This window comes from Hyaena hyaena, unplaced genomic scaffold (assembly GCF_003009895.1).
Source record: "Hyaena hyaena isolate Hyena2069 unplaced genomic scaffold, ASM300989v1 scaffold_47, whole genome shotgun sequence".
NCBI lineage: Eukaryota > Metazoa > Chordata > Mammalia > Carnivora > Hyaenidae > Hyaena > Hyaena hyaena.
In genome coordinates this window covers 3,972,616-3,993,880 of record NW_024080679.1, presented here as the reverse complement: position 1 = coordinate 3,993,880, position 21,265 = coordinate 3,972,616, and the positions used below count along the sequence as shown (strand labels likewise).

Sequence of the window (21,265 nt, the reverse complement as noted above, 5' to 3'; positions counted from 1 at the left end):
TAGGTGTAGAGATTACTTAAAAATAAAAAATTAACAAAAAGTCAACCAATTCATTCCCCACTGTCAATTAAAAAAAAATTTTTTTTAAATGTTTTATTTATTTCTGAGAGAGAGAGAGAGAGAGAGAACAGGGGAGGGTCAGAGAGAGAGGAAGACACAGAATCCGGAACAGACTCCAGGCTCCGAGCTGGCTGTCAGCACAGATCCCGACGCGGGGCTCAAACCCATGAACCGCGAGATCACGACCTGAGCCGAAGTTGGACGCTTAACCCACTGAGCCACCCAGGCGCCCCCGACTGTCAATTTTATCGAGAGCTCCTGTGGGGGAACCTGAAGTGGGCCATTGAAGTCCAGGGGAGTCCGGGCCCCTTCACGCTGATTTGGGAGGTACTCCAGTTTGAACATCATAAGGGGGTAGCCTGACAGCTTGGGGGTGCTCTTTGCTCCTTCATAGTGTGGGTGGGAGGAGCAGGAGCTGCTGGTGCTGCTGGCCCCCGGGATCGTATAGGAGCAGCCCAGGTGGAGGCACAGGAACAGGAGGAGGGGGAGGTAAAGGCAGGCGTCGGGGGCACCCCTGTCAAGGCCAGAAGCAGATTCAGAGTTTGGACTGCCGTCTTTCCATCTGCTTCCTGTCTCTCCCTCCTGATTGCTTCTCAGCCCTTTGGAGGGGATAGAGGAGCAGTCTGTGGATTGGACTTTGGTTCTAGTGCCTGGGTGTGGGGCGGTGGGTTGAGGATTTCCAGTGTCTGCCTGTCTTCCTCCTCCTCTTCATCATCCTGACTTTTAGGAAGACGGTCAGGAGTCTTATTAAATTTTGGTTCACACTTACCTCTCTTTTTTAAAAATTAAAAAAATTTTTTAAAATTTATTTCTGAGAGAGAGAAAGAGAGAGAGAGACAGCATGAGGGTCAGAGAGAGAGGGAGACACAGAATCTGAAGCAGGCTCCAGGCTCTGAGCTGGCAGCACAGAGCCTGATGCAGGGCTCGAACCCACGAACCACGAGATCATGACCTGAGCTGAAGTCGGACCCTTAACCGACTGAGCCACCCAGGCACCCCTGTCCACACTTATCTCTATGGTCCATCAGTTGGGTCACTTCCCATAAAGCATCTTTATTTTATTTATTTTTAATTTTAGGATAAGTATTTTAAAAAGTGGTCACGGGGTCCCAGGCTCAGGGTGTAGGATCTGGGGTGTGGCCCCTCTGTGCACAGGTAGAAGCCGGGGCCTGAGCTCCGCCGCTTGGAGGAGCTCCATCTTTATTGTGGAGGAGCTTAAAAGCCTGAATGTAGGGTGTTTGATCTCTGGCAGAGTTACTCCAGTTGCAAGATGGTGTGATAATTTAAAGTTCCATTTAGTGGCCATCTTTTTACTGAGCTCAAAACATAATATAGGCCGAGCAGTGTTACAGTAGAATAGCATTATCCTTTTAAATACAGAGTCACAACCATGAGTGTGCCCATCAGACAGAATTCGCCCGAGCAGGCCGAAATGTGCGGGACCTAAATCTTCCCGTCCTTATGCAGGTTCCAGGAGCACACGAGGTCCCTCTCAGGGCCCCCGCTTTTGAGGAGAGAGGTACGGAGTCCGTTCCCACTCAGTTCTCTTTAGAGCTAAATGGTTTAGACTCTCTTATTATTAGCCAGAAAATTTACACAAGCCTTCTATTAAAACATCAATTTGTATAATGCCAAATTAAAACAATCCATCAACTCCATCCCTTCTAGGTTATTCCCACCAAGAGAATACTACCGATAGCCATCAGCAGCAGGAATCGAAGTCAGGACCATCAACTGGAACTGAGGGGGTCTGGGTGGCCAGGCGAAGTGCCCCGACACACCTGTGAAGTGCTGGGAGCCAGAGGGGCACCCGGGACCGGTGTTGGCACAGAGCAGCCGAGGTCCAGGCGACCCCAGGTGTCCTCAGGTGAGTTGCTCTGATGTCCTGCCGACAATGCCAAGAAATGTTGATGCAAAATGAACAAACTTTTAAAATTTTTCAAAAGGAAAAGAGTTTGAGTTGAGCCCAAGCTAGGACAGCTGTCAGGATACACCGTCTTCACGAAGAAGAGAGTGCTCTGGGGAGGGAACATGTGGTGCAGGGTTGTATGGTTTTTTCACGTAAGGATTACAGATTATTATGACAAAGGGCATTCTACAAAGTTACACACTATCTTATGTTTTTAGTCTGTGCAAGGTGAATGACTTTTCAATATTATGGAAACGAGGAAAGTTTTTTATCTTTATCTTTGGAATGTTTTTTGGGGATATTTTAAAAATAAAGCAGATGTACAGTGTGGGCTCAGGGCAGGGAGAGGTCCCATGCTTTGAGGTTTGGTTGAGTCATTTTGTCCCTGGCAAATGTTAAAGTGTAGCTTCCCTGGGAGCCCACGTATTAGTTAGGGGGTCTTCACAGAGACAACAGTGAGATCTAACTAGGCAACAAATTCCGGTGGCGAGGCAACAGAGAAGCCCACCCAATTCCTCTTCCCACAGACGGGGACAGAGGATCGAGAGGTGTGTTGAGTGTGCCCTGCTCCTGTGGCTGAGCCACGTTCGCCTCGGTACAGGTGTCTGCAGTGGCCCTCTGCCTGGCGGGGACAGAGTTTGCTCCCAGTGCTCTTAAGGGGCCAGTGTGGCGCTGCCCTGGGCTGAGTTGGGTCAGGCCGCATGCCTGCCCTCAGCCTATCTGCCTGGACACACTGAACTAGTCACACTGAACTGCAGGGGCCTCTCTCTGTGTTGCCCCCTGAGAGGCTTTCACTGGTGGGCGGGGCCTGCAGTCAGACCAGACGTCTGTCTCCAGTCTGCTGGGGTTGCGGTGACCTTGAACTACCAGGCTCTCTCTTTCTTTGTACTGGTCCTTGTGAGGTTTCTGCTCATAGGCAGGGCCAGCGGTCAGATCACGTGTCTGCATCCAGCCCCTGCCCGTTACCCTCCCCTCCCCCAGGGTAGGAGGCACTTTGGAGTGGCCGGTGGGGAGCTGCTTGCACAAGGAGAAGCTCGTGGTGTCGCTTGGCATGGACTCCCGCTGAGCGGGGCAGTCGGATAGGGTAGCGCACAGGGGAACGCAGGGGTGGGGTGTGGTGTTAGCAAGCTAGGTGGGGAGAGGTCACATCTGTGTCTCTAGGCTGGGGTGAGGGCAGGTGATGCCTCCCAGCTCTTTTGTTCTGGAGAAGTTTCCTAAAGCTCTCTGCTGCTCCAGTGCATGTTTTGAGATTAGTAAATAAATCTTCCCATGTACCTCAGGCACTTTTCAAACTGCTGCTTCTTTGAGGCGGGGGGGGGGGGCTTTTTTTTTTTTTTTTATATTTTCTTTTGGTGGTGGTGGTGGTGGTATTTTTTTTTAATAATGTATTGCCAAGTTGGCTAACACGAAGTGAAGGCTTGGCTCAGGAGTAGATTCCCATGATCCGTCACTTATATACAACACTCAGTGCTCATCCCTACAAGTGCCCTCCTCAGTGCCCATCACCCATTTTCCCCACCCCCCAAACCCCCACACCCATCAACCCTCAGTTTGTTCTCTGTATTTAAGAGTCTGTTCTGGTTTGCCCCCCTCTCTGTAACTTATCTTTCCTTCCCTTCTCCTATGGTCTTCTGTTAAGTTTCTCAAATTCCTCATATGAGTGAACACCTATATCCGTCTTTCTCTGACTGATTTATTTTACTTAGCATAATACTCTCCAGCTCCATCCATGTTGTTGCATATGGCATGATTTCATTCTTTTTCATTGCTGAGTACTATTCCATTGTGTATATATGCCACATCTTCTTTATCCATTCAGCAGTTGATGGACATTTGGCGCTATCAACAATAGCCAAATTATGGAAAGTGCTGCTTCTCTGCCGTATCTCTGAGGGGTTTGTTATGCTGTCTCATCAAGGGCAGGGACCGTTTCCTATTGCCCTTGCATTCTGGCTCTCCCAGAGACAGCCCACTGATCTTTACAGTTCTGGCGTTAAACCCCACTGACTGTACAAACTTGAAGTTAAGCCCCTCTGGTCCTCAGAGCCACGTTATGGGGATTTGTCTTCCCAGGGTAGGTCCCCTGTGTCGGGAGTGCCTGGTGTGGGGTCTGTTCCTCTCCCTTCGTGCATGTGGTGTGTCCCTCCCATTTGTAATTAGTCTCATGGGTTGGTTTGCTTTCTGACTGGCTTTGCCCTTCCTATCATTTTGGATGTAGCCTCCTTTCACCTTACGTCTGGAGAGCCATTCTCCTGGTCCTTGGGTCATTTTCTGGGTTAGTTACGTGAATGTGGGTGGTGTATCTGTGGGACAAAGTTAGGCTAGGATCTTCCTCCACCATCTTCCCTGGAGCTTATTGTTGTGTGTTGTGCAAGATACTGGTCCAGCTTCATTCTTTTGCATGTGGATGTCCAATTTTCCCAACACCATTTATGAAGAGGCTGTTCTTTCCCCATTGTATATTCTTGGCTCTTTTTTGTAAACTAATTGACCATATGTGTGTGGATTTATTTCTCTATTCTGTTGCATTGATCTATGTGTCTGTTTTTATACCAATACCATCCTGTTTTGATTGCTGTAGTTTTGTAACATAGTCTGAAATCAGGGAGTGTGATTCCATCAGCTTTGTTTTTACTTCTGAAGATTGCTTTGGATATTCAGGGTCTTTTGTGGTTACATACAAATTCTAGGATTGTTTGTTCTGTTTCTGTGAAAAAATACCATTGAAATTTTGACCAGGATTTCATTAAATCTATACATTGCTTTGGATAGTGTGGACATTTAAACAATACTAATTCTTCCATTCCATGAGCACAGAATATCTTTCCATTTATTTATGTCATCTTCAGTTGCTTTTATCTATATTTTATATTTTTTAGTGTATAGTTCTCTCACCTCCTGCGTTAAATTTATTCCCAGGTATTTTATTCTTTGTGATTCAGCTGTAAGTAAGATTGTTTTCTTAATTTTTCTTTCTGCCACTTTGTTATTAGTGTATAGAAATGCTGGGGCGCCTGGATGGCTCAGTCAGTTAAGTGTCCATCTTCAGCTCAGGTCATGATCTCAAAGTTCATGAGTTCAAGCCCCGCATCAGGCTCTGTGCTGACAGCTCAGAGCCTGGAGCCTGCTTCAGATTCTGTGTCTCCCTCTCTCTTCCTCACCCATGCTCATGCTCTGTCTCTGTCTCTCAATAATAAATATATTTTTTTTAATAGAAATGCAACAGATTTTTCTATATTGATTTTGTATCCTGCAACTCCACTGAGTTTTTTAGATTTAACAGATTTTTTGGTAGTATCTTTAGGATTTTCTATCCATAATATGTCATTTGCAAATAGTTACAGTTTCACTTCATTTCTGGTTTATGTGCCTTTTATTTCTTTTTCTTGCCTAATTTCTCTGGCTAAGATTTCCAATACTTTATTGGCTGAAAGGGGGAGAGTGGGCATCCATGTCTTGTTCTTGATGTTAGAGGAAAAGCTTACAGCTTTTTTTTTTTTTTTAATGTTTTATTTATTTCTGAGAGAGAGAGAGAGAGAGAGACAGCGTGAGAAGGGGAGGGTCAGAGAGAGAGGGAGACACAGAATCTGAAACAGGCTCGAGGCTCTGAGCTAGCTGTCAGCACAGAGCCTGATGCGGGGCTCTAACCCACAAACTGTGAAATCATGACCTGAGCTGAAGTTGGACGCTTAACTGACTGAGCCACCCAGGTGCCCCAAAGCTTACAGCTTTTTACCTTTAAGTATCACGTTACTTGTGGGCTTGTCATATTTGGTCTTTATTATGTTGAGGTACATTACCTCTATATCCACATTTTGAGAGTTTTTACCAGTGAATGCTGAATTTTGTCAAAGGCTTTTTTTCCCCATCTTTTGAGATGATTGAGTGATTTTCATCATTTATTTTGTTGGTGTGTTACAGTACATTGATTTGTAGATGTTGTACCATCTTTGCACCCCTGGAATAAATCCCATTTGGTTGAAGCATATGGTCCTCTTAATAAGTATCGTTGAATTTTGTTTGCCTATATTTTATGGAGGATTTTTGCATCTATGTTCATCAAGTATACTGGCCTGTAATTTTCTTTTCTTGTGGTATATTCTGGTAGCAGGATAATGCTGGCCTCATAAAATGAATTTGGAAGTACTCTTTCTGTTTTTTTGGGAGAGTTTTAAAAGGATTGGCATTATTTGGTAGAATTCACCAGTGAAGTTCTCTGGTCCTAGACTTTTGTTTGTTGGGAGGTTTTTGATTATTACTTCAGTCTCCTTACCAGTTTAGTAAAATTGATCTGTTTAGATTTTCTGTTTCTTCATGATTCAGTCTTATAGATGTAGGTTTATAGGAATTTTTCCTTCTGGGTTGTCCAGTTCAAATATAATTTTCATAGTGGTCAGTCATGATCCTTTGTATTTCTGTGGTACCAATCTTTTCTTGGCATGTCTAGCTAAAGATTTATACATTCTGTTTATCGTTTCAGAAACCAGTTTACTTTCATTTACCTTTTTCTATTGCTTTTTTGGTCTTTATTCATTTATATTTGCTTTGATCTTTGTTAATTTTTTTCTTCTCCTAAGTTTGGGCTCTGCTCCCCTTTTTCTTATTCTTTGATGTGTAAAGTTAGGTGTTGTTTTTTTGAGTTTTTTCTTGTTCCTTAAGGTAGGCATTCATTGCTGTGAACTTTCCTCCTAGAACTGCTTTTGCTGCGTTTCGTAAATTTTGGTGTGTTGTATTTTCATTTGTCTCAAAGCACTTTTTATTTCTGTTTGATATTTTTTTTGCTCATGGGTTGTTCAGTAGCATGTTGTATGATGTGCACATATTTGTGAGTTTTCCAGTTTTTTATTGTAATAGATTCCTTGTTTCATCTATTAGAGTCAGAAAAAAGATGCCTGATATGATTTAAATTTTTTTTAATTGGCCTAATATGTGATCTATCCTGGAGAATATCGTTTATGCACTTGAGAATGTGTCTTCTGTTGTTTTCGGATGGAATGTTCTGTATATGTTTGTTACATCCATCTGGCCTAGTGTATTTTTTATTTTATTTATATTTTTTTAATTTATTAAAAAATTTGTTTTGGTTTATTTATTTTTGAGACAGAGACAGAGCATGAGCGGGGGAGGGCCAGAGAGAGAGGGAGACACAGAATGTGAAGCAGGCTCCAGGCCATGAGCTGCCAGCATGGAACCCAATGCGGGGCTCGAACCCACAAAATCATGACCCGAGCTGAAGTCGGACACTTAGCCAACTGAGCCACCCAGGTGCCCCCTTAGTGTATTTTTTAAAGCCAATGTTTCCTTATTGATTTTCTGTCTGGATGATATATCCATTGATGAAATTGGAGTATTAAAGTACTATAGTATTATTGTATTGCTGGTTATTTCTCTCATTATGTCTGTTAATATTTGCTTTTTGGTATTTTACTATTTGGAGGTGCATAAATACTTACAAATGCCATATCCTCTTGATGGGTGACCCTTTTATTGTTATATGATGACCTTCTTGGTCTCTTATTACAATCTTTGTTTGAAAGTCTATATTGTCTGATGTAACTATAGCCACCCCAGCTTTCTTTTTAAGGTTTCCATTTGCATGGACTTTTTCCATCCCTTCACTTTCAGTCTGTGTGTGTCCTTCCATCCGAAGTGAATCTGTTGTAAGCAGCATATTGTTGTGTCTTTTATCTTTTCAGCCACTCCGTGCCTTTTGATAAAAGAATTTCGTTCTTTTATGTTTAAAGTAATTCTTGATATGTATGTACTTAATTGTCACCTTGTCAGTTGCTCTCTGACTGTTTTGTAGGTCTTTTCCTTTCTTTATTCTCTTATTTTCCTCCCTTGTGATTTGGTGATTTTCTGTATTGGTATGCTCGATTCTCTTTCTGTCTTTTGTGTATCTACTGTAGGTTTTTGCTTTGTGGTTCCTGTGAAGCTTACATGTAACAGCTTATAACAGTGTTATTTTAAGTTGATAACAACTTAAGTCTGAACATCATTAAAGCTTTACAGTTTTAACTCCCGCCCACCAGTTTTATATGTTTGTTCATAATTTAAGTCTTTTTATTTTGTGTATCCCTCAAAAAATTATTGTAGTTTTAGGTATCTTTATACTTCTCTGTTTCAGCTTTCATACAAGCTTTGTAAGTGATTAACCTACCACCTTTACATTAGTCTCTGAATTTTACTACGTATTTACCTTCACCAGTGAGATTTATACTTCTGTGTTTCTTGTTACTAATTAGCACCGTTCATTTTAGCTTAAAGAAATCTCTTTATAAAATTTCTTCTAAGACAGGGCACTTGGGTGGCTTATTCGGTTAAGCATCCAACTTCAGCTCATGTCATGATCTCACGATTCATGAGTTCGAGTCCTACATTGGGCTCTCTGCTGTCAGCGTGGAGCCCACTTCAGATCTTCTGTCCCCTCTTTCTCTGCTCCTTCTCGCCAGTTCCCTCTCTCTCTCTCAAAAAAAATTTTTTTTTTAAATTTCTTTTAAAGCTAGTGTAGCGTTGATGAACTCCTTTAGCCTTTGCTTCTCTGGAAAACTCCTTATCTCTCCTTAAATTCTGAATGAAAACATTGCCAGGTATGGTCGGTATTCTTGGTTGGAAGTTTTCTTCCTTCAGCACTTTGAATAACACTCCCTTCTGGTCACCAACATTTCCCCTGGAAAATCTGATCTTCTTATGGGGGAAAATCCCTCTTACATAAGAAATTGGTTTTCTTTTGACACTTTTAAAATTCTTTCCTTATCTTTAACTTTTGACATTTTAATTATAATGTGTCTTGGTTTGAGTCTCTGCAGGTTCTTATTTGGAACTCTCAGCATTTCCTGGATCTGGATGTCTGTTTCTGTCCCCAACTTAGAGAAATTTTCAGGTAGCTTTTCTTTCTTCAGATAAGCTTTCTGCCCCTTTCTCTTTTCGCCTTCTTCTGGAACCTTTTAATGCAAATGTTGGTCTTTGATGTTATTTCATAAGTCCTATAAGCTATCTTTACTTTTCTACATTGTTTTTTTTTTTCTTCTTCCTTTTGCTGCTTTGATTGGATGAGTGCTGCCCTGTATTTGAGTTTTCTTTTCCTTTCTTCTTCTTCATCTAGTTTACTTTTGAACCCCTCTGGTTATTTTTCAGTTCATTTATTGTATTCTTTAGCTGTCCCATAGAGGAGGATCAAAGTTGGCACCTAGATTCAGGCTGATTATAAATCAGACCCTCAGGCAACAGCTTTTATTATTATTATTATTTTTTTTTAAATTTTATTTCTAGGAGAGAGAGAGAGAGAGAGACAGCGTGAGCAGGGTAGGGTCAGAGAGAGAGGGAGTCACAGACTGAAACAGGCTTCAGGCTCTGAGCTGGCAGTCAGCACAGAGCCTGACGCAGGGCTTGAACCCACGAACCGCGAGATCATGACCTAAGCGAAAGTCGGACGCTTAACTGACTAAGCCACCCAGGCGCCCCATCAGCTTTTAAAGTATACAAATGTATACAGTCCTGTAGGACTGCAAACATCAGGTCCTGCCAACTACCAAAGCAAGACACCTTGGAAATGTCCTGAGAGTCAGTCACAAAAATTGAGGTGCCAGGCAACTATCTGAGCTCCTTTCTGGGAGATAGCAGTGAACTGAAGCAAGGCAGATGGAGGGCACAGGATGGCATCTACCAACTTACGACTAAGTACAGCATCTTAGTAAGTCTCTAGATGTATGTCAAACCAAAAACCTGCCCTTGGGCCAAAGCTCCAGGACAAGCAAATAGTCCTTTATCACAGAAAGACTGGGGGTGTGTTTCAGTGTTGGGGGTGTGTATTGTGCCCTGGGGTTTTTAGCGGGCCAGAGACCACCTGCCATTTGTTACAGTCGTATGGAATACAGGAATGCAGACCTTCCTGGCCACCAGCGCTGAGCAGTTAAGGGGCATCCCTGAGGCAGTAGCCGCAAAAAAGGCAGCAGACATAAAAATGGGGCCACCAGACGTTATACAAGCCCCGCTCTGGGAGATACTGGTGCTCGGAAACATAGCAGAGGGAGAACAGAAAGATAGCCCTCTGAGGTCTCTGGAAAGGTTTGCAGTTGGCCCTTAGATGTGTGTGTGATTACAAGTCTGTCCCTCAGATGTAGCCGTGGAGAGTGGCTAATAGGCCTCTTTCACAGAGACTGGGCTCCTTTTGCTGTGCACTGGAAATGGTAGACAGTTAAAAAGGGTTTCTCTGTTGGTGACACAGTCCTGTGTGACGCATTAGCCGGCCGGCCACCACAGCCAGGCCACCTAGAGATGTCACCCTGTAGCACCTGCGAAAAAGCAGGGCATCAGATGAGGGTCTGAATTGCTTTCTGGGAGATACGGACAAGCTGGAGTGAGGTGGAGAAAGAGGGCAAGCATGATGTCCACCAGCCTCCCTCCCCCGAGAGTCCCTCCGTGGGCCACTAGATGTGTGCCAGGCCCGAAGCCTGCCCCTCAGGCCAAAGCTCCCGGACCAGCAACGTGGTCCTTTATCACGGAAGAGATATTGCGGTGGCGTTAGCCGGCCATGCCCTGTCTCTCCAGGTGGTACAGTCTTGTGGGTCCCGGAATGTGGGCCCTGCTGGGCCCCAGAGCCAGGTGACCCCAGGGGTGTTCACACTGAGGCACCCGATATAAAACCAGGACCGTGTGCCTGTAACAGCTCCCCTCTGGGAGATACCCGTGCTCTGGAGGGCAGCAGAGGGAGGACATGGAGATGGTGTCTGCTGGGGGAAAGAAAGAAGGAGCCTAGATTAAAAAGAACTTTTTTTGAAGTGTCTACTGGCCTCCATCCTTGGAGAGCACCCCGGCAGGCCCCTCGATGTGTGCTAAATTAGATGCCTGCCTCTCAGGCTGATGCTTTAAGGTAAGTAAATAGGCCTCTTTCACGTAAAGTTTGGCCACGCCTGTACTGGGCCCTGGTGTCCTTCAAGAGCCATTTCTCAGTTTGCACGATAGCCTTTCGGGTCTCAGGAATGCAAACCCTGTTGGCTTTCAAAGCTGTAAGTTTCAGGGGCTTCCCTTTCAGGGGTAGGTCTTAGAAGTTGGGGTTCCCGATGTAGGGTTCAAACCCTTCACTCCTCATGGAGAAGCTCTGGATTTCAGATGCTGGAGGTGGGGTTTTCAGCAAGATTGCAAACTGCCTTTCCTACCCACTTCAGTGAAGGTGGTTTGCCCAGTGTTAGGAGTCTCTCAGCTTCTGTTTCCAGGGGAAATTGTTTATTTGTAGCTGTAGATCTGGTGTGTCCGGGAGGAGAAGAGTTCAGGATCTTGCTATGTCTCTATCTTGAACTAGCCTTACTCCTTTTTATGGCTAAATGATATTCCATTATGTGTAAATCCCACTTCTTGTGTATGCACTCATCTCTTGATGGATGTTTAGGTTGTTTCTACCTTTTGGCTGTTGCAATTAAGTGCTGCTGTGAACATTCATGTACAGGTATCTGAGTACCTATTTTTATGGTTTGGGGGTAAATATACATGTACTTGGGAGAATTGCTGTTTATATGGTAATTGTTTCTCTTATAGAGAAACTGCCAAACTGTTTCAACAGTGGGTGCGACATTTTACATTCCCACCAGCAGTGGGCAAGGGATTCAGTTTCTCCACATCCTTGCCAACACTTTTTTTTAAAAGTAAACTCCAAGCCCAGAGTGGGGCTTGAACTCATGACCCTGAGATCAAGAGTCACATGCTCTGCTGACTGAGCCAGCCAGGTGCCCTTCCTTTTTTTATTTATAGTTATCCTAGTGGATCTGAAGTGGTATTTCACTGTGGTTTTGATTTGCATTTCCCTAATGACTAATGTTGATATTTTTATACTCTTGTTGGCCATTTATATATCTTCTTTGAAGAACTGTCTATTTAAGTCAAGAAAATCAATTTTTACAGTGTTTAGATAGGACTTTTTGTAATTATAAATGCACCCGAAGTTTTACTGTACCCATAACTTTCAAGCAGATTCTGATAGGACTTTTAGAAAAAGTCTTTCAATTTTCATAAGCTTCACCCACATCACATGAAGGCAATGACTTAATATATAAGCTCCATTAAGGTGTGTTTTGCTATCACATTGGCACCTTTTTAGACCATTTTACCCCACTGGGTATCATTATTGGAGTTTCTGGTACTGATCGTTAGTAAGAACCTTTAGGTGGTGCTCTTTGATTAAAAACGTATATTCCTCAGCCAATTTAAATACAGTAGGACATCCTAGGCGGAAAAGTGGCTTTTTTAAAAGGGATTATCTCCCAGGTCTGCTCAGAAATTTTTCTCATACAATTTCTATTGCAGAGTCTAATCTGTTCCATCAACTTTTATCCCATTTCCAAAGATCCAGACATGAAGTTCTGCTCCAGAAGGAGACAGTCAATTGTGGGATAGGAAAATGGGGGGTCCTGATTTCGCACCATTTAAAGCACCCCTAGGCTGAGACTGTCATCATCTGCTGGCAGTTGTGCCTCACACAGAAGTCCCCCACCGACAGCTTTCTGCAGAGAACCTCCTTCTCTGTGGCACAGTCCCATTTCCTTAGCGGGGTCACAGCTTCCGGCACTGTCCGGGAGCTGCCTGCCTGTCCTGCAGCCGGCTGATCATACCCCGCCCTCCCAGACTGCAGCCTCAGGTCCCCCTTCTCGTCCCCACCTGCTCTCCTGCCCTTCAGCATCCTAATTCCCCTTTGATCATTTGCTCACTTCCTAGCCCCATAGGTGAAAAGTTACCTATGTTTTTATTCTGGTTTCAGAACCAAGGTCATTTTAAAAAATTGTGCTTCATCTAAGTATTCTAAGATGTACCCTCCCAGGACACAGTTGATCGTGCCAGCCCTAAATCTATACCGTTCACCTTTCAAGGCTAATGGCCTTTTCTCAGTCATTTCTCCCCCAGTACTCAATACCCCGCCCCTCTTATTTCTCACCACCAAAGCACCCGTTTCTTTAGAAACCTTGCAGACCTACATTCTTATGTCATATACCCTACTTGAAAGATGCTTTCCAAAGATTTTACGAAAGCATTTATTTATTAAACAAAAATATACATTAAATCTCAGATTTACAGAATATAGAAATAATTTATCCAAAGTAATTTGCATTTTACAATTGTTAATATTGCACCCAACAGTGTAAGTCTTTGACACATTTGCGTTGTCGACCTTTCCCACAATTCACAAAACAGGAGAGAAAACAGAATAATACAAGCAAACTTTTCTTTACCAAAAAAAGAAACAATTTACAGTTTATTTACAAGAGAAAGTTGTAAACTTCCAGAACTTTACTTCCATAGAAAAAAGAGGCATACATTCTTTTATCCTACCTAGAATGTGAACTATATACATGATGTGATTTCCTCATAGGAATTCAAAGGGACAGATAAATGTGGACATTCACAGCCTAATGGCAAAGAACAGAATTATTGAAAACACTTGTATATATCTTCACTGGAATATGGAAACTAGTGTGTGAAAAGCTTCTAGAAAAATAACTTTTGCCTCTTTGAGGATAGTTTCCTTAACTGCTTAAAATTATTTTCTATTTTAAAGGATACACTGTTAGAAATGTGGCTGCCAACAGCCTTTTTTCTATGAAGACAAGTGAAAAAGTGAGGTCTCTGTTCAAGTCCCTTATAAAACACGTGTAGGCAGGCACAAAGTTCGCTTTTCAAAAGAAAGCTTTACAAAATCACAATTTATCACTGATACCCTTGTTTTTAAGAACCTTTAAAAAAAAAAAGCCCATAAATATTTAAATGAAAGGAGGTAAGGAAGTGGCTAAAATAATATGCAGTAGTAAGAGTAAAGGTAGGTGATGCACACTTTTAACCTGGTAGTAAACTGAAGCAGACTGAAACCTTGTACTCATGAAATGTGAATTTTCCTTGATTGAACTCTTAATAGGAGAACATGAAACCGTGCAGCTCATTATCAACTCTCAAATGTCATTGGACCACTTAGCTTCCAGGTGATGAACATTCACGATTTTTCTGTCGTGGCCATTATAAATAAAAGATCTTCATTAACAAGGTACCCAATGGGGCAAAACAGTTACCTCTGGTTATGTATGTTGAAGGCCCCAGACAGGAATGAGCTAACTGTAATTTTACAATGCAGTACCATTTGCACTGAAATATTCTAATTCTCTTGTCCTAGGTGGCGACTGGATTACGACATCCCCTCTGAATCCTAACGAACCCAAGCCAGCTGAACAAGAGGACTTCCGAACAGGTATTCTTGGCTTCGCTATTGCAATAGTCCAGCCCAAGTACTCTGTTGCAAAGGTTGTGTCTTTAACACCCTCGTGACAAAGCCAGTTTAAAAAAAAAAAAAAAAAAAAGGCCTGAGAGTCTTTCATAAAAAAATAGACGTCTGTGCGCGCGTGCGTGATGGCCCCGCGGCAGCCGCGTCAGCTCTCCACGGTGCGCCGGTACTCCGCCGTGCCATCGGCGATGATCGCGTCTAGCGGGGAGCGCTTCTTCCGGATGCTGCGCCCGGAGGAGATGAGGTCCGCGTAGCCGCGCTGGTGCGAGAAGGCGTAGGCGGAGCGCCGCGAGGACACGCCCCGGCGGAACACCTGCTGCCGCCGCTTCCACTGCTCCTCGGCTTTCAAGCGCTTGCGGTGCTTCTGGATCTGTGGCGGGGAGAGGGGCGAGGCCCACAGTGAAGCGCGGTGGGTGGCGGGGGTGGGCCGGCACTGAGGTCCCCGGGGTGGGTTACCTACTCCAGGCCGACTTGTTTAAGGCGGCATCGCTGTCCTCCTTTTTGCAGGATAGGACGCGCCCAGAGGGTAGTAACACTTGCAAGGGCTCGGACCTTCTAGAAAATGGGGAGCCGAAGTTCCCGCTCGCCGCGCGCCACTGTTCTTTGCCACTGACAAATCAGACTGGGACAGGCCCAAGAGAAACTTCGGTCGTTCTCTTTCCCTTGTTGCTACCGCATCTTCTGGCCCAGAGAAAAGGGAGAAGGTCTAGGGGGCCCTGAAGGTTGCCTGCCTAGCATCTTCTCTCTCCTTGCTGTTGAAAACCGAGTAGAGCCAAGTACTCCTTTCCCGCATATAGCCACGCCGCTCCCAGGAGCAGGACTGAATTGACTTCCCTTGCCCCGCACGGTCCGGGAGCGGCCCTGTGACCTCTACTGGCTAAGGAGACCTGCGTGCGAGGCAGGGCCTGGGACCTCCCGTGCACAATCCCGGGCTCCTCAGGGAAAGCTACGGAGCAGCCTCCTGTATGCTTCTGGAGAGGGGTGTGTCAGGAGGAGCCGCCTGCAACTGTAGCCATCCCCCAACTTCAAGGTGAAGCTAGCTCCTAATGAGGAATGCAGAGGGGAGAGATGGAAAGCACCCCCGTGCTTTTGACAGACTTAGGTGCTCAGTCTCCAGAGCCTGAAGCCTGCTGATGATTATGTGAATCGAAGTGATACGTTATTTGAACAACTTGTAGCTCAGACGATTCCACCAGAAGAGGTGGCATTTTTCTAGAAAGAAAGGAAGGAAAGAAAAGAGCGAATCCCCAACCTATTTGCAGGGCAAAGTGTTAATACTGTAATTCTTAAGTTGAGGGGATAGATGCATGGGGGTTCCTTATATTATTCTCCCTTTGATAATGTTTAAAATAAAAAGCATGCAAACAAAAATCCCAGTCCCAAAAGACTTCTTTGCAAGACGGAGTTAAAGAGAAGTAGTATTGAAAAAACATCCATACCGAACTACCCACGAGTTTGAAATTTTGCAGGAAAGCTGCTGCGGGGACACAGTTTGATTTCTGTGAGGGGCACTCAGAATGAGGAGAATACTCTTTTTTCTGTACCTTGTCACTTTCTGATGGCCAGATGGTCATTGACAAGAAACGGACGGCGACCACGGGCAGTAAGCACACCGCGACGGTTAGGATGATGGTCAGCCAAATGTACGGCTGTCTCAAGGCGTTGGATGCTGTGCCTGCAAAAACGTGGGGGGTGAGTCACAAAGGTCCTTATCCGAAGAGCGCAGCTTTATTCCGTAACCCTTACGTGCGTTATCTGTGACAGAGTTTTACAGTCAGATTGGCCCCCCCCAGAACATTTGGTCACTGCTTAAAGGAATGAACATTTTAAAACAGGCTCAGCAGTGCAAAATTAGGAAGGCAAATGTACATCGATCAACAACTAAGGGGGAAAAAGTTACGTTTGTTGACATTCTATTAGGTAAAAATGGAAAATTAGGCCACCTCTACTTCTCAATTTTTCCAGGAATTTACATTCCAAAATTTATAGCTTGAAACTCCAGATAACAGTAACAATCAGGTCTTACACTAGGTGTTTTATTCGGGTCATGCCATTTAGTCAGACCTGAGGGGTGAATGGTAAGTTTCTCAAGTGGTGGAGAAGTGTAAAGGTTCGCCCAGGATAACAGAATTAGCTATGGCCACTTCTAAACAAAACCCCACAGCCGTCTGACCAGAGACATACTTTTTCAGCTGCTGGTTTATGTCAGAAAAAGTAACAATTCTATCACACAACCAGGTAATCATATATTTTACCCAATTTTAAAGCTGTAATTTTCCCCTAGAGCCAAATCTGGCACACTGTTTACTTACACTCTAGGTTTATAAAAATACTTTTTAAAAAAATGTGTTTTTATACTGTTAAATGTGTGTTTAAAAACACTCCCTTTGGGAATATTCTAAATAACAGGGCATTAAATTTTTTAAAACACAAAACAATGTCAACAGAAACAATCGTTAAAAAAAAATGAGCATAATCCCAAGAAGAGGGTTGCTATAGCAATGGTCTTTTTACAACTGGTCATTAAAAAAAACAAAAACAAAATACAAACTCATCTTTTACAGGGAAACTAGTTTATGGGGATTCTTTTTTCCATTGTGAACCCAAACTAGTATATTTAAACTAAGAAATTTATAAATTCCGACTCATGAAACTATAAATTTAGCAATTCACATTCATTCTATCATTTTCTTTTGTCCTGTTTTATACGGCTATAAAGTATTTAATTTCTGAGCTATTTCTGTAAGTTTACTTATTTGTATACAATTTTCTAATGATGTGACAGTTTTCCACTTTTGATTTCTAGAATTTCCTCATCTGCGATTCATAGCTTGATACTATTCTTATTAGGTCTTTGAATTATTTCCATTTTTTAAAAACAATTGAGATTGTGGTGGTGGTATAATCTTTGTACAAATTAGTCTTTCCAAAAATTGGTATGTTTTATCTTAAGGTGTTTTCTCCAAATGGAAATACTAGGTCAAAACGTACGAGATGTTTTATAGTCCATTATGTATTTCCAGATAGTGCTTTGAAGAAGTGAATGGTTTACGTGCATACTCAATTTCCCAGTAACCTGCCAATATTAGATTTTATTGGGGTGTGTGTGGCTAAAAACTAAATGAACAGATGCACAATTGTATCTTAAAACTTTTTCATTTTGCTTTCTTGCTGTCACATTACCACACTTCCAGTCCACCACTGTAATTCAGTTGCCAGCCAGGACACTCATTTTACTAGCAATAATTTATACTTTGGGCTCTACTTAGAAGTCATGTCAGAATCTAAACTAATAACATTTCTCTATACCTTTATTTTTGGAAGTTAGAAAATACCAACCTGTAAATTGAAATGCAGATGGAAAGAGAACATGTATCCCAGCGCTATGAAAGTCAAACATGATGCCAAAATAAAGTGCAATGCTTCCAAAAATTGAAAAAGCATTCACAAAGGTCCAGTAAGAAGTATCCAAGCCAATCTGTTGGGAAACCAGAGAAAAACCGAGCACTAATTTGGGGGAGTCACCAAGAAATAAAGGATCTAAGGATTCTGAAAACAATTTAGCAATTTAGGCATGATTTGAGTTGGAATACTAAACATCAGAAACTACCCGTGGCTCAGGTGACTTCGAAGTAGGAAATGTGCTTGGTGTAAGCGGTGACGACAGCATTCATATTTTGTAAAGTGGCAGAGGCACAGCCGGACATAGAGTGGCAGCCAGATGGCTGTGCCCACTGGTCTATGTACAGAAACACAGGTACCTAACAGATACAGGGAACACATGACCAAAGCCATGTACCTGGAAGTTGACTGTTATTATAAGGGCAGAAGCAATCGTCACAGCAAAAGATTGGTAGTCTGAAGGCGCCTCTCCATCCTGCCCCACAGTTTGCAGATAGGCTCCAAGAGGTATGAAGAAGAGGATCATCGATGTTAAAATTCCATGCACCAAGCTTACGAAGAATTTCTTGTAGTTGAATAGTAAGTCTCTCTGTCCTACTATGTACAGCCCAGGGAAGCGGAGGCTCAGTTTGTCACTCACATCCTTAAAGGGAAAACACAGTTAGCTGCGTACCCTCCAGGAATTAGCGAACTCAGAGATCCATTCCAGTTGATACCTCACACACACTTTCAACTTACTGAGTTTTAGGAAGGCAGAAACTCAACTAGATAAGTCCTGAATGGTTTCAGTGTGCAGAGGCCACAACCTCTTTACTTTAGTCCACCTTTACTTGATATTTAATTAAGATTAGGACTAGGTAGAAATATATTATTTTGCTGTCCACAGAAAGCAAATTAGTGATGTCAAAAAAAAAATGTAGGGAGGCTGTTTTTACCTCCTGGGAAAATAGATACCTATTAATTCTTTGGGAAAGTATTTTCACATACAAGTTGATGGGTTAATTCCAAATCATTCTTTTTATTCATTAAAGTACTTTCTCCAAGAATTGCTACTAGATAGAATGTGGACTAATTGGGGAATTAAACATACAAGTTTAGAGAAATATTAAAGTAACTGACTTTTAAAGTGAGTAAGTTATTACAGAGACATACTATACTGCCGGGTGTCTTAACAAGAAACTCTCAGTGTCCAAAAGGAAGATACTAAACTTTTCTATCAGTGAATTCAACCCAGGCACAGAAATCCTCGTTTCGTACTATAAAACGAGAAGCACAGGTCCTCTTGTTGCCTGGCAACAGGACAGCAATAGGGTTTTCTCAGGAAGAAGGGAAACCAAAAGAATGCATTGAGATATTTGGGTTTAACTTCTTGCACAGGTGCTCCGTCTGCCCTGACGTGTCCCTGCGAGCACGAGGTCCTACCTGGTCCAGCAGCCCCATGAGGAGCACGGGCAGGCTGGAGTAGAGCACGTTGTAGAGCGTGATGAACCAGTCCTCGTACGCCGTCTGCGGGGAGGGTACAGAGTCTCGTGTCACAGACCAAGACCTATGCCGGCCTCGTCAACGCGCGCTCATTCTGTCTCAAGCAGGGAGGCCCCCAGGATGCGTGGGGACTTCTGCCAGAGTAACCCCGCCCCCCACCTGCAGAAGGTGTGAGCTGGCTTCCGCGGAATGGGCAGAATCAGAGCGTTCCGCAGGACAGACCTTCCTTCTGAAATGAGTAGGAGAATATACACCAAAACATTTTTTGGAAAAGGAATCCATTCTATTTGAAGAATGCTGGAAAATACTTTGGTGCTGATCCTTTCTATATTCCTTTGTTAATGAATCAGAATACACGAGGTATCATTCAAGTGTTCTTTGACTTTGCAAGTCCAGCATTTCTATTTAAACATTTTGTGAAGCAGAATTTGAATATTAAAAATATGCTTCTGAAGGGCACCTGGTGGCTCAGTCGGATAAGCATCTGACTTCAGCTCAGGTCATGATCTCATGGTTCGTAAGTTTGAGCCCCACATCGGGCTGCGTGCTGATAGCCTAGACCTGGAGTCTGCTTCTGCGTCTCCCTCCCTCTCTGCCCCTCCCCTGCTTGCTCTCTCTCAAAAATAAACGTTTAAAAAAAATATGCTTCTGAAAATGATGCATAGGGTTGTGCACACACATCCTCAGGGTGGCAGAGAGGAAACGGGCCTACTTGTTACCACCACTTGTACCCAGTCACTGCTATCACTTGCTCAAGGTTGCTCCTGACCCTCGGTTTCCAAGGCTCCTCTGATACCATTTGCCTGAGGCACAGCATCGGAAGTTTGGACAACCACGGGCACTGACTTAGGTTCATTTTAACTGATGGTTGTTGTTTTTTTTTTTTTTTTTTTTTTTTGCCGTGTCACTGTTTTAACATATATGCACTGCACTCCCATTTCAGCAATAACTAAAAAATTTTAAAAAAAAATCAGAGAACAAATCTGTGATCATCCAGAATTTATATAACCCCTTTAGCCTTGATCACAATGTCATTGTTGATTTGCCATCAGAATTCATAGTTTAGTATTATTCTTTTTTTATTTATTTTGAGAGAAAGCAGGCAAGCAAGCAGAGGAGGGGCAGAGAGAAAGAGGGAGAGAGAATCCCAAGTGGGCTCTGCTCTGTCAGTGCAAAGCCTGACACCAGACTTGAACTCATAAACCGTGAGATCATGACCTGAACTGAAGCCAAGTGTCAGACATTTAACCAGTTGAGCCACCCAGGTGCCCTTTATCATTATTCTTAATGGCAAGGTAACTTTGGAAAAAGATCTAAGGTGAAGGCAAACACACATAAACAAAAGCCAGGAACAAATCCCAACTTTTCAAGGGTGAACTAAAGTATTTTTAAAGCACCAGAAACATTTTAGAAACGTCACCTGTAATCTCAATCTGTGCCTCAACAATTAAGAGAGCATCAAAGCTGTAGATATGGAGGGGAAATGTTTTTTTCAGGAGTTATTTATGTAAGAGTCCTATTTAATCAGATAATAACAATTATCCTATTACCTGTGCAGAGTACCCATTGAAGAAGGAGTACCAGAAATGAACCAAAGTAAATGCAAAGTTTTTATAAAAGAAGTATCGTAGGAACTTGCACATCCTTATGTAAGACCAGCGGCCGTGCACCAGCAGCAGTCTCTGCAAGTATCTGAACTGGGCGAAGGAGTAGTCACTCGACATGACCGCCTGCATGCCTTCTTGTCCACTTATTCCAACACCAATGTGGGCAGCTGTGGGGCGGAGGGAGAAGATGCGTGAATCATAAGCTAATTTTAAAGCAAAACATTGAGATGATAAAAATGTTTCCATAGCAAAACAAAGAAACAGACATTCATGGAATGAAAACCTTGCTCACCAGCCCCGCCTTAGCTTCTGAACTCAACTTTGTGCCAGAGATACAAGTTGCTAAAAAAAGAAAAAGCACGTGGTGGGGCCTCTAAAGAGTATTTGTGGAAGGATCTCAGATGGGTGGTAAATTCCATTTGGGTTACCTGCCCAGCTCATAAGCCATCCTTCTCACCCATGGAGGGCACCCAAGGAATCCCCACATACTGTGTGTCCCTGCCTCCCTGGAGTCAGCCCTGGGCTGGTGTGTCATGAGTAGCAGAT

General features: G+C 43.3%; 1 protein-coding gene and 1 long non-coding RNA gene across 5 annotated transcripts in view; one reads left to right on the top strand and one right to left on the bottom strand.

Annotated features, from left to right (window-relative positions):
* The first annotated feature begins 219 nt into the window (after window positions 1-219).
* Window positions 220-20,758, top strand: LOC120230768. Of its 4 annotated transcripts, none has more exons than XR_005528160.1 (4): window positions 220-387; window positions 1,729-1,927; window positions 14,121-14,195; window positions 20,671-20,758. It is a non-coding gene; the product is annotated as an uncharacterized LOC120230768 (long non-coding RNA). The 4 variants fall into 4 exon arrangements; XR_005528158.1 differs by lacking the exon at window positions 20,671-20,758 and adding an exon at window positions 19,008-19,092; XR_005528159.1 differs by lacking the exon at window positions 20,671-20,758 and adding an exon at window positions 14,736-15,673.
* The window catches only part of ATP8B1 (ATPase phospholipid transporting 8B1), a 120,116-nt gene continuing 113,163 nt past the window's right edge, over window positions 14,313-21,265 (bottom strand). The window contains exons 23-28 of the mRNA XM_039230508.1: window positions 20,663-20,886; window positions 19,053-19,136; window positions 18,028-18,273; window positions 17,568-17,706; window positions 15,773-15,903; window positions 14,313-14,598 (exon numbers count right to left, since the gene is read on the bottom strand). Of these exons, the coding sequence (XP_039086439.1) occupies window positions 14,374-14,598; window positions 15,773-15,903; window positions 17,568-17,706; window positions 18,028-18,273; window positions 19,053-19,136; window positions 20,663-20,886 (1,049 nt within the window). The 3' untranslated portion in view covers window positions 14,313-14,373. The remainder of the gene's footprint in view (window positions 14,599-15,772; window positions 15,904-17,567; window positions 17,707-18,027; window positions 18,274-19,052; window positions 19,137-20,662; window positions 20,887-21,265) is intronic.